Source organism: Bos taurus, chromosome 3, assembly GCF_002263795.3.
Source record: "Bos taurus isolate L1 Dominette 01449 registration number 42190680 breed Hereford chromosome 3, ARS-UCD2.0, whole genome shotgun sequence".
NCBI classification, from domain to species: Eukaryota; Metazoa; Chordata; class Mammalia; order Artiodactyla; family Bovidae; genus Bos; species Bos taurus.
The window spans coordinates 97168239-97182059 of NC_037330.1; the positions used below are offsets into that span (position 1 = coordinate 97168239).

Sequence of the window (13821 nt, forward strand, 5' to 3'; positions counted from 1 at the left end):
TTACACCAATAATCTAGCACAATGTCTGGGTGTTTAACAGGTGCTCAAATAGGAATAAATGATGAATAAAACTTGCTTGCTTTTGACTTTGAATTGTCTATACAGTTGATAAAGGGTAGGGCTGGAATTTGAACCAAATACTGCCAAGTTCTAGTCTTTTAAAAATAATTAATGAATCATGTTTGGCTGAGCTGGGTCTTTGTTGCTGCACAGGCTTTTCTCAGTTGCGGTGAGTGGGGGCTGCTCTCTAGTTGCGGGTGCAGCTTCTCATTGCTGTGGCTTCTCTTCTTGTGGAGCACAAGCTCTAGACTTGTGGGTTTCAGTAGTTGTGGCTCTGGGCTCTAGAGCACAGGGTCAATACTTGTGGTGCATGGGCTTAGCTGCTCCGTGGCATGTGAGATCTTCCTGGACCAGAAATCGAACCCATGTCTCCTGCATTGGCAGGCGAATTCTTTACCATTGAGCCACCAGGGAAGCCTCCCAGATTCTTTTTGACCAAAGGTTGGTATACACTGTTATTCTTAGCCACCACCTAGGATTCTTGATGTTACAGTTTTACTCTTGGGCATTTATTCCCATTGATTACAGTTTGAAGCTTGAATGACTGTCTGATATGCCCAAATTTCTTTGTATCTTTCAGGCAAAGGCTGCCGCCCAAAAATGTCTACTACTACCGCTGCCCGGACCATAGGAAGAATTACGTGATGTCCTTTGCATTTTGCTTTGACCGAGAAGAAGATATCTACCAATTTGCTTACTGCTACCCTTACACGTACACTCGCTTTCAGCATTACCTTGACAGCCTGCAAAAGAGAAACATGGATTACTTCTTCCGGGAGCAGCTGGGTCAGAGCGTGGTAAGGCCCACTGGGAAACAGGCAGTCTTGGGGAGGAGCTTAGCAACGGTTTTTATAGTATGCAAATAAGTATTGGTGCTTTGTAGACTATATGCTCTGGAACTTTTAAAAATCATAGTTTTTTGTGTGTAATATTTTGATACTTTGACTACCAGGAAGTCATAGAATAGGATAAAGCAGATGCATGTCCTTCTGAATGAAGCTGATAAATCTCTCTAACAAAATACAAAAGTTCTGGAGAATCCCCAAAACTCCAAGGGAAAAAAGGTTTCTACTAGGTATTGCAAAAGGTGTGAAAGCATTTATGAGTCTAAGCTTATGAGATGAAGAGTAAATTTTCTTTTTGGTGAATTTAATTTGCCTGCAATACAGATTAGCAGGCGGCGTGCAGTATGGTTTTGCTGTCCTTAGTGTGTTCATCTCTGTCACTTATTAGGTCCCCAGCCCTTCTCCCTTCCCAGGTTTAGTTCTCTGGGTCTGGAGGTTTCAGTCTTACATTCTATACTAGTTTCCTATTGCTGACATAACAAATTGCATGGGTTGGTGGCTTAAAACAACATAAGTTTATTATCTTACAGTTCAGGAAAAGCCTGAAGTTGGCCTCTCTGAGCTAAAATCAAGGTATCAGCAAGATCTTTCATTAAATCACAGCTATAAAGTCCCTTTTGTCATGTAAGGTAGCATGTTCACAGGTTCCAAGGATTAGAACTTGGGCATTTGGGGAAAGGGGGTGCATTGTTCTGCCTACCACACCTTCCTACTCTCTTTTCCTCTCTTTTTTTCCTCTGCCCACCCTAAAAGTGTTCTATAAGGGTATAAAAGTGTTCTTCATACCAGATGCACAAGCTTTGTTCTCTGTGGTCAGCAGTACTTCCTTCAGCTGCTGATAAATAATGTCTTCCCTCTACTCTGACCCTCTTCCTAACGGTGCTTCTGATGGGTGCCATGAATATTTGGTGCCTATGTCTTTGAACTGAGAATCGGGACACATGGTGCATCAGTCAGCCCGCTAGCAGGAAACAGATGGCAGCCTCACATTAGGATAATCTGAGAGGAGCTTAATAAATGGGCTGTTTACAAGGTGAGGGCACTGCGCACAGAAGCCATGGGGTATAGTGCAGTTCCCTGGGGCTAGTAATAGCGCAAAGGAACTGAAGGGAGGGAATAGTAACCAGAACTCAACAGTAGAGAGTCATGCAGTGGGCCACCTTGAGTGGAACAGTGCCCTTTCAGCTGAAGAGCAAAGTTAGCCTGAGATGACCCCACAGGGAGGGAGCTGAGAGAAATAAATACAGAGAACCCACTTTCTTACTTCCCTCTGATCTTCTGCCAGGGGTTCCTATTGACCAACCCAATTGGAAATTAGAGGGCAAGAGACCACTGAAGTAATCCATACAGACAAGTCTTCCTGAACAAAGAAAATGGTGAAGAAAGGCAGAGAGTGGTTGTAGAGAGCCAAATAGAACATATTAGGTACATATGGTCTGATCAACAATGTATTACTGGAAATAGTAAGATTATTTGAGATGGGACTGTTGGAGAAAATCTGAGATGAATTTTGCCTCACACAAGAATTATCGTATAAATTAAAAGCAAGAGAGTTTCATTCAATACTTGTGACTTTTAAGGGCAGGATATATTTGTTTCAGGCTTCCCTGGTGGCTCAAATGGTAAAGTACCTGCCTACAATGCAGGAGACCCAGCTTCGATCCCTGAGTTGGGAAGATCCCCTGGAGAAGAGAATGGCTACCCACTCTAGTATTCTTGCCTGGAGAATCCCATGGACAGAGGAGCCTGGTGGGCTATGGTCCATGGGGTTGCAAAAAGTCAGATGCCACTGACTGAGTGACTAACACTTCATTTGGTTCATTTCATTCCTATGACCATTCCAGCACCCTCTTAGATTTATGCCAGGCAGAGTCAAGGTGCACATTGAATGGCTATGGAGTAAACTACTGAATGAATGAATGAAGATATGTCTAGAGACAATGTGAAGAGCTAAGAGCATCAGAAAGCTGATAGGAGGAATAATAGGATAAGTTAGGCTTTCAGTAACTAATACACAAAATGTGTATCTAAAATAACAGCACTTTAAACAAGATCGAAGTATATTTCTCTTCCATATACAAGTCTAGATGCAGGAAATCCAGAGCTGATGGTGTGGCTCTGCTCCTGAAAACTACTGGAGTCAAATTCTTTCAGCTTTCTGCCACTATCCCTAGAAAGTGCCTCTCAATCTCATTGTCATATGTGAAATTCTACCAGCATTTCCATGTTCCAGGAAGCATGATGAAGAAAGTACGGGGAGAAAGGAGAAGATGCAGTTCTTGACACTTTCTTGTTTATCCCATTCAATAGAACTCACATCCACACTTAACTAAAGGATGGATGAGAAATCAAGTCTTCATCCTGGGTGACTGTTTTCTAGCTAAAAATTAGGAGTCCTATCGGTATGGAAGATAAGGATAGAGAGGAAGATTGGGACCAAGCTCTGGAAAACTTTGATTGTCAAATTAAGGAATTATGGCTGTATCCTTTATTCAGATTCAATACACAGACACTGGGTCAGGCACTTTAGGTACACTATCTTACTTGTTTTTCGCAACAGTTTTGGGGTAGGCAAGATTATCTCAATTTGGGAAAAATAGTCTAAGGCTAATCAGATAAGTTACTTGGCTAAAGCTAAATGACTAGTTTGTGACTAGGCCAATATTAAACCCATGGCTTCTAATGCCATATCCTGACACTTCGATGGACTCACTGCTGCTTTTCACGTTGTACCTACTGAAACCCATAGTAGATTTTGAGAAAGTAATTGTAGTTTATCCGAAGCTACAGCTTAAGAAAGTAAAGTTAGTGGAAGTGCAGGGTGTGCCACTGCTGGCTAAACCAGATTAGGGAAGCTCTGTGGCTTGGTTCAGTCCCACTGAATTGGGTCTCGAAGCAGATTCCAGACTTCAAGGCTTTCTGGCATACTTTGCAGGCAGGACAATTCTTGGTTACTAGGGCGTTTGATACGGCTCATGTCTGAAGGCACCACTATAATTAGTTAATCCTTATTCCAATTTGGAGGGAGGATAATTACAAGTAGAAAGCTAAACATGTCAACAGATAATTCTTAGAAAGCACATGAAGGAAGCAAGATTTTGAATTTCTAGTGCTGAAACTGTGAATCACCATGGGCATGGCTGCTATTGCTACTAATTATATCATTCAGAGGGCTTCCTTGGTGGCTCAGTGGTAAAGAATCCATCCACCAGTGCAGGTTGCACAGATTGGATCCTGGGTTAGAAAGATCCTCTGGAGACGGAAATGGCAACCCTCTCCAGTATTCTTGCTTGGGAAATCTCATAGACAGAGGAGTCTAGTGGGCCACAGTCCATGGGGTCACAAAGAGTTGGACACAACTTAGCGACTAAACAACAACATATCATCCAAAATTGCATTTTATTTTGTTACTCACCAGTGGCCCTTTCTAACCACACCAAAAAAATTGCTTTGTGCATGCACCAAATCCACAATCTGACATTTAAGTTAAACACATCATAGGAAAAGTCTTTATTTTCTCATGTTTTAACACTTTTGTTGAGGTACAATTTACATACTATAACATTAACACATTGTAAGGGTACAATTCTATGATTTTTAGTGAATCTATAGAGTTTTACAGCTATCAACACAGTCTCATTTTAGAATGTTTCCATCAACCCCAAAATTTCTTTTGTAAATCCTCACTTCTGCTCCCATCCACAAGAAACTACTTATCTGCTCTCTGACACTATAAGTTTGCCATTTCTGAATATTTCCTGTAAATAGAACAATACATTATTTAGTTGTTCTTTGAATTCAGCTCCTTTTACATAGCATTACATTTTTGAAGTTTGATTCATCCATGTTGTAGCATCTGTAAGTCGTTCACTCATTTTTAGTGTTGAATAATATTCTATTGAAAAAGTATAACGCAATTTGTTTATCTATTGTCTGGTTAATGGACATTTGGATTGTTTCCTTTAGGACTAAAATGATTAATTTTATTGTGAACATTCATGTGCGTATCTTTGAATGGACATGTGATCACTTTTCTCTTGGGTAAATTTCTAGGAATTGAATGATTGGGTCATACAAGTTCACATGCAACTTAAAACAAAACAAAAAACCCAAAACTGTCACAGGGTATTCCAAGTTAGTAGTGCCATTTTGCATTCCTGCTAATAATGTCAGAGAGAGGGTTTGTAGTTTTCCATGTGCTTGCTAACACTTGGAATTACCTATATTTTTCAGGATAGCCATTTTAGTGGGAATGTAGTTGTATCTCATTGTGGTTTTAATTTTTGTTGCCCTAGTAACTACTTATGATGATTATCTTGTCATGTGCTTGTTTGGCCTTTATATATCTTCTCTAATGGAGTGTTAGTTTAAATTTTTTATCCATTTTTTACAAATTGGGTTCTGTTCTTAAATGAGTTTTTGGTTATTCATGTGTTGTGAATGCAATTCCTTTGTCAGATACATGCTTTATCAATATTCCCCTTAATCCATACCTTATCTTTTCACTCATTTTCTTAACCATGTCCTTTGAGAGATAGAAGTTGTTAACTTTTGAAGTCCAACTTATTTTTTCTCTTATGGATCATGCTTTGGGAGTCTTATCTAAAAGCTGCCTATCTGAAGGCCACAGAAAATTTCTTCTCTGTCTTCTTCTAAATTTTTCATAGTTTTCACTTACATTTAAATTCATGATCCATTTTGAATTAATGTTTTATATATGGCATGAGGTAAGGGCCTTAAGTTCATTTTTCTTTTGGCATATGGATATTTAACTGTTGCAGCACTACTTGTTGAAAAGACTAGCATTTACCCAACCCACAGAGACTGAGACAGAACTGTGTCTGAGTGTCTCCTGTGGAGGTATGGATCAGCAGTGGCCTGCTGCAGGGGCTCTGGGTGCAGCAGACCTGGGTATGGCATAAGCCCTCTTGGAGGAGGTTGCCAATAACCCCACCATAGAACCACAAGAACTTACACAGGACTGGGGAAACAGACTCTTGGAGTGCACAAACAAAAGCTTTTATGCACCAGGACCCAGGAGAAAGGAGCAGTGACCCCACAAAAAACTGATCCAGACATGCCCATGTGTGTCCAGGAGTCTCTGGCAGAGGCATGGGTCGGTGGTGGCCTGCTTCAGGGCTGGAGGCAAAGCAGTGCGTGCATGGGACCTTTTGAAGGAGGTTGCCATTATCTTCATTACCTCCACCATAGTTTGGTCTCAGGTCAAGCAACAGGAAGGGAACACAGCCTGGCCCATCAACAGAAAATTGGATTAAAGATTTACTGAACATGGTCCCACCCATCAGAACAAGACCCAGTTTCCCCCTCAGTCAGTCTATCCCATCAGGAAGCTTCCATAAGCTTCTTATCCTTCACTATCAGAGGGCTGACAGAATGAAAACCACAATCACAGAAAACTAACCAAACTGATCACATGAACCACACCCTTTTCTAGTTCAATGAAAATATGAGCCATGCCATGTAGGGCCACCCAAGATGCATGGGTCATGGCAGAGAATTCTGACAAAATGTGGTCCACTGGAGAAGGGAATGGGAAGTCACTTCAGTATTGTTTCCTTGAGAACCCCATGAACAGTATGAAAAAGCAAAAAGGTATGACACTGGAAGATGAAATCCCCAGGTTGATAGGCGCCCAATATGCTACTGGGAAGAGTGGAGAAATAACTCCAGAAAGAATGAAGAGGCAGAGCCAGAGCAAAAACAATAGCCAGTTGTGGATATGACTGGTGATGGAAGTAAAGTCCGACACTATAAAGAGCAATATGCATAGGAACCTGGAATGTTAGGTCCATGAATCAAGGCAAATTGGAAGTGGTCAAACAGGAGATGGCAAGAATGAACATTGACATCTTAGGAATCAGCAAACTAAAATGGACTGGAATGGATGAATTTAACTCAGATGACCTTGATATCTACTACTGTAGTTAAGAATACCTTAGAAGAAATGGAGTAGTCATCATAGTCAACAAAAGAGTCTGAAATGCAGTATGTGGATGCAGTCTCAAAAATGACAGAATGATCTATGATCATTTCCAAGGCAAACTATTCAATATCATAGTAATCCAAGTCTATGCCCTGACCAGTAATGCTGAAGAAGATGAAATTGAACAGTTATATGATGACCAACCTAGATATCATATTCAAAAGCAGAGACATTACTTTGCCAACAAAGGTCTGTCTAGTCAAGGCTATGGTTTTTCCTGTGGTCATGTATGGATGTGAGAGTTGGACTGTGAAGAAGGCTGAGTGCCGAAGAATTGATGCTTTTGAACTGTGGTGTTGGAGAAGACTCTTGAGAATCCCTTGGACTGCAAGGAGATCCAACCAGTCCATTCTGAAGGAGATCATCCCTGGGATTTCTTTGGAAGGAATGATGCTAAAGCTGAAACCCCAGTACTTTGGCCACCTCATGCGAAGAGTTGACTCATTGGAAAAGACTGATGCTGGGAGGGATTGGGGGCAGGAGGAGAAGGGGACAACAGAGGATGAGATGGCTGGATGGCATCACTGACTTGATAGACATGAGTAAACTCCAGGAGTTGGTTATGGACAGGAGGCCTGGCGTGCTGCAATTCATGGGGTTGCAAAGAGTCAGACATGACTGAGCGACTGAACTGAACTGAACAGATGAAGACCTGCAAGACCTTCTAGAACTAACACCCAAAAAAGATGTTGTTTCATTGTACAGGACTGGAATACCAAAGTAGGAACTCAAGAGCTACTTGGAGTAACAGGAAAATTTGGCCATGGAGTACAAAATGAAGCAGGTCAAAGGCTAACAGAGTTTTGCCAAGAGAACGCACTGGTCATAGCAAACACCCTCTTCCAACAACATAAGAGACGACTCTACACATGGGCATCATCAGATGGTCAATACCAAAATAAGATTGATTATATTCTTTGCAGCCAAATATGGAGAAGCTCTATACAGTCAGCAAAAGCAAGACTGGGAGATGACTGTGGCTCAGATCATGAACCCCTTATTGACAAATTCAGACTTAAATTGAAGAAAATAGGGAAAACCACTAGACCATTCAGGTATGACCTGAATCAAATCCCTTATGATTATACAGTGGAAGTGACAAATAGATTCAAGATGTTAGATCTGATAGACTGAGTGCCTGCAGAACTGTGGATGGAGGTTTGTGACATTGTACAGGAGGCAGTGATCAAGACCATCCCCAAGAAAAAGAAATGCAAAAAGGCAAAATAGTTGTCTGGGGAGGCTTTAAAAATAGCTGAGAAAGAAGAGAAGCTAAAGGCAAAGGAGAAAAGTAAAGATATACCCATTTGAATGCAGAGGTCTAAAGAATAGCAAAGAGAGATAAGTATCTTCCTCAGTGATCAATGCAAAGAAATAGAGGAAAAAGATGGAATGGGAAAGACAAGAGATCTCTTCAAGAAAAGTAGAAATACCAAGGGAATATTTCATGCAAAGATAGGCACAATAAAGGACAGAAATGGTATGGACCTAACAGAAGCAGAAGATATCAAGAAAAGGTGGCAAGAATACACAGAAGAACTATACAGAAAAGATCTTCATAACCCAGATAACCATGATGGTGTGATCCTTCACCTAGAGGCAGACACCCTGAAATGAGAAGTCAAGTGGGCCTTAGGAAGCATCACTATGAACAAAGTTAGTGGAGGTTATGGAATTCCAGTTGAGGATGCTATGAAAGTGCTGCACTCAATATGCCAGCAAATCTGGAAAACTCAGCAGTGGCCACAGGACTGGAAAATGTCAGTTTTCATTCCAGTCCCAAAGAAAGGCAATGCCAAAGAATGTTCAGACTACTAAGAATTGCATTCATCTCACACACTAGAAAAGTAATGCTCAAAATTCTCCAAGCCAGGCTTCAACAGTACGTGAACTGTGAACTTCCAGATGTTCAAGCTGGATTTAGAAAAGGCAGAGAAACCAGAGATCAAACTGCCAACGTCTGCTAGATCATTGAAAAAGCAAGAGAGTTCCAGAAAAACATCTAGTTTTGCTTTATTGATTAGGCCAAAACCTTTGATTTTGTGGATCACAACAAACTGTGGAAAATTCTGAAAGAGATGGGAATACCAGACCACCTGAGAAATCTGTATGCAGGTCAATAAGCAGCAGTAAGATCTGGACATGGAAGAACAGACTCATTCCAAACCAGTAAAGGAGTATGTCAAGGCTGTATGTTGTCACCCTGCTTATTTAACTTCTACGCAGAGTACACCATGTGAAATGCCAGGCTGGATGAAGCACAAGCTAGAATCAAGATTGCCAGGAGAAATATCAGTAACCTCAGATAGGCAGATGACACTACCCTTATGGCAGAAAGTGAAGAAGAACTAAAGAGCCTCTTGATGAAAGTGAAAGAGGAGAGTGAAAAAGTTGGCTTAAAGCTCAACATTCAGAAAACTAATATCGTGGCATCCGGTCCCATCACTTCATGGCAAATAGATGGGGAAACAATGGAAACAGTGACCAATCTAGACAGCATATTAAAAAGCAGAGACATTACTTTGCCGACAAAGGTCCATCTAGTCAAGGCTATGGTTTTTCCAGTAGTCATGTAGAGATGTGAGAGTTGGACTATAAAGTAAGCTGAGCACTGAAGAACTGATGCTTTTGAACTCTCATGTTGGAGAAGACTCTTGAGAGTCCCCTGGACTACAAGAAGAGCCAACCAGTCAATCCTAAAAGAAATCAGTCCTGAAAATTCATTGGAAGTACTGATGTTGAAGCTGAAATTCCAATACTTTGGCCACCTGATATGAAGAACTGACTCGTTGGAAAAGACACTGATGATGGGAAGGATTGAAGGCAGGAGGAGAAGGGGACGACAGAGGATGAGATGGTTGGATGGCATCACCGACTCTATGGACATGAATTTGGGTGGACTCCAGGAGTTGGTGATGGACAGGGAAGCCTGGTGTGCTACAGTCCATGGGGTCGCAAAGAGTCAGATATGACTGAGTGACTGAACTGAACTGAACTTACCCTTGAATTATCTTGGCACCTTTCTCCAATGCCTGTACTCAGTTTTTTATTTTTACTTTTCAAGGCTGAATTCCTAGGGAGTCATACTGGTGTCTGTGTAAGTCAGTGATGATCAGACGGAGTTTGTGCTCATCCACCCTGAGCCTTTAAGACTTGTGTTCTCTGACATTGGATCCCTGTGTGGGAGTGGGGAACCCAAGGTTCAGGCAGTTTTCAGGTCTGCCCTGGCTTTCACTTTGCCTTTTATGCTGTGATTTTTGTGGACATTTGTGGAACCTCAAGGTTGTCCAGGTATGGGTTGCTGCTATAGGCTTCTTCTCATATGTCTACTGTGCCTGCACCCATCTCAGCCAGGAATATACTTGTTCTCACTGTGTAACTATGGGCCTTCCTCACTTGCCCACAGATAGTGTTCCTGTGTCCAGGCACTGCCTATTTCTCCAAATTAACTGGGTCCCTTCAATCATGACAGAGAAGCTGCCAATCCTCACAGCCTGGCCTGTTCCTAGAATTCACCAAGCAGGGGGAAAGTAGAATGAATCCAGGACAGAACGTCGTTGATTCTCATTCTTATTACCTGAAATTCAGCTGCTTTTAAAACATAGTAGTTTTGAGATTGTTGTCAATTTGGTCAATTTTCAAAATACTAATGGTTATTTGTGTCAATCTTGTCCAGCTTGATGTGTGTTTTTTGGGAATAGTATTTATCAATACTCTCATTCCAGCATAGGCAGAATTAGATTTTAACTGACTAACATGAGTTTTTAAATCATGCAGCTCTTGTACTGTCAGACATAGTGAAGTATGGCATTATTTTCATATGTCGTTGGAGTAAAGGAACATGTAACTTGTGCGTATATGTGTGTGTGTTTTGAAAGTAATAGATGGAAAGAGCCATTCCCATACCTAGGGATGCTTGCCAAAAGGAAGTGTCTAACAAAGAAAATACTCTGATAGTGTATTTTGGAAATCACTGGAAAATCATTTATGTGAGAATAATATTGTCTAGGCTCTGCCATTGGCTACCTCTTTGACCTTGGGAAGAACACTTCTCTATGGGCCTTACAGAGTCAGACCAGATTATTTCAAGCATCCCTTCCAATTTCAATGTAAATTATGGTTCAAATGTTGATGATATCCTGTTGTTATGTTCTGAGTCACATTTTAGCTTGTTGTAATGGACATGAGTTTGGGTAAACTCCGGGAGTTGGTGATGGACAGGGAGGCCTGGTGTGCTGCCATTCATGGGGTCGCAAAGAGTCGGACATGACTGAGTGACTGAACTGAACCGAATGTTGCCTCTTACTCTGCCCTTTATTTTATAATAGTGGTAGTTATTGAGTGCTTAGCATGTGCCAAACACAATGCTATGAACTTTGTATTCATCTGTCATTCAGTCTTCACAGCACCCCTGTTAAAGAGTTAGCACTATTGTTGAAAGTCTGACCCCATGTAACCAGCTTGTCTAAACTCTGGGGATACAGCAATGAAAACAAGCATAAATCCATGCCTTCATGGAGCTTACATTCTTGTAGAAAGAGACAAACTTTGTTGAAAAAATTAATCAGGAAAAAGGAGACGTTTTGGGGTGAAGGCTTCACTTAGAAGGAAGTGTTTAAGCTCTGAGATATAAGTAGTATCTTCTGCCATTTGCATTTTTAAAAGCTGAGATACAATGAGATTAATTTTTCTATGTTATGTAGCTGGGATTTCAAGCCATGCTTTTGTGGACCCCAAAGGATGAACTCTAAACCAGTCCTGGATAAGGAAATATTCTATTAATAGTCACATATACAGTTATTTACTAAATTTTTCCAAAGTCATTCCTCAATACTATAAATATCTAGCAAACACCTTTGTCAGGCTTGGTCTTGGGTGCCAAAGACAGAAAGATGAATACCAAACACAGCTTGTCTCTGAGAAATACTCAGCGTCCTGGGTGTCACAGACAATGAAGGCTAATAATGTCAGTGATGGTAAAGATGCCAGAACTGAATATAAAACTATGCATGTGATCTAAGAATCCCACGGTAGAAAAGAACCATTGCCTCTCTTGTTCTGAATACTGGATTTCTAGGAAAGTAGCCAGAATTTACATTAGCTTCTTAATTTATTTACTTTCCATTGTGCTCAATCTTTGTTGCTACACGACGTTTTCTCTGGTTGCAGTGAAGAGGGGCTACCTTCTTTGCACTGTGCGGGCTTCTCATTGCATCGCCTTCTTTTGTTGTGGAGCACTGGGCCCTGGTGTGTGGGTTTCAGTAGCTGTGGTGTGTTGCTCAGTAGCTGTGGCTCCCAGGCTCTAGAACACAGGCTCAGTAGCTGCAGTGCGCGAGCTTAGTTGTTCTGTGGCATGTGGGATCTTCCCAGATCAGAGATAGAACCTGTGTCCCCTGCACTGGCAGGAGGATTCTTTACTACTGAACCACCATTAGCTTCTTTAAACAATGAGGCCTTCTGTAGCAAAATTTTTATTGTTGTTCTTTAAATAAAACTATTATTTATTGGATGGTCTTTTTAAAATAAATATTAATTTTAGAATAATTTTAAATTTATAGAGTTCCCACATACCCTTCACCCAGTTTTCTCTAATGTTAAAATCTTATATAACCATGAAAAATTAATCAAAACTAGTAAATTAACATTGGCACATCACTATTAGCTAAACTGTAGAATAATATGTAGATTTTGTCAGTTTTCCCACTAATATTGTATTTTGTCCCCAGAAACCAATCCAGTGTACCATGTTGGCCTACATTAGTAAATTTCACAAGTATAAGTGTGACCTGTTACTCTTATCCTAAGTTTCAACTTACTGGTTTTAGTTCTTTTTTATAGGCTGCTGTGATCATTTGGAGTTTTGGATTTTCTTATCTGTAATATTAGTGACATCACTCAGAATTTTTAAAGAATATATTTTTCAAGTATTAGTTTAAGGCAAGGATACAAATGTTTAACAGGCTAAGACCTGAGACTAAAAACAGAGATCCATATGTATTATCAGAGACTTCTGTGGAATGACTAATATGGCATTTTTATATTGATTTTCAGGTTTGATTATGCTGCTTACCCCAGTAGAATAAGTTCCCTAAGTGAACAGGATTTTACCTGCCTCTAAGTCAACTCAATTCAATTCAATTTAGTTCAATTTAATTTAGAATCCCTTATGTACCACATACCATAAGAGATCTAGAATTAAATAAAATGTAGTCCCTGCCCCCATTTCTCCATCTTGTTCATTAGGATCATAAAGTTTTAAATAATGGCTAGTTGAAATACATGATGAGTGAGGGAGAGCCATATGGCAAGGACAAAATTTTAAAAATGGACTGCTTTCTAGGGAAGGGTCTGACTAGGTGGGGCTCTACAGTGAGGACCCTGGGCAATAGGAACTCTCATCAGGACTCTAACCCCTTCTGGTGAGATCGGCTCCCAGATCAGCAAAGTCACAGTGAGAATGGTCTGGTGGCAGAGAGCAGATTCCAAAAGCCATGTCTTGAAAGATTTTTCAGAATCTAAAGCAAACTAAGAATTTGGGAGTCAGACCAAAAAAACAAAAAATGCAAAATTATAAAGCTGAAGAGGATAGAGAATGTGGTAAAAATCAGAGAAAGCCAGAAAGCTAGGTAAGGATGAAGAGAAGCAGAGTAGATGAGTATAAGGAGCTCTGGAAGAATTTGAGATATGAAACTTGGCAGGTTCCACTACAGTCCTTGCATGGACTTGTGTGGAAAGGCCAGGATCTCATGACCTGATGGGCAGGAAAGTCAAGGAACACAAAGTAATACAGCAGAAGAGAGACTAGAGAGGCCAGTACAGTTCTGATAAGCATGATATCTTCAAATATAAGGCAGTCACCTTCCATTCTTTTTATTCCTTCTCCTTTTGTTCTTTCTTCCCCTTTGAAGTAAA

The 13821-nt window shown here is 40.7% G+C and overlaps 1 protein-coding gene across 6 annotated transcripts in view; it reads left to right on the top strand.

Annotated features, from left to right (window-relative positions):
- Nucleotides 1-13821, top strand: part of BEND5 (BEN domain containing 5) — a 1466135-nt gene that overhangs the window by 900984 nt on the left and 551330 nt on the right. For all 6 annotated transcript variants that reach the window (XM_059884715.1, XM_059884716.1, XM_059884717.1 and 3 more), the window contains one exon: nucleotides 641-857. In XM_059884715.1, the coding sequence (XP_059740698.1) occupies nucleotides 641-857 (217 nt within the window). The remainder of the gene's footprint in view (nucleotides 1-640; nucleotides 858-13821) is intronic.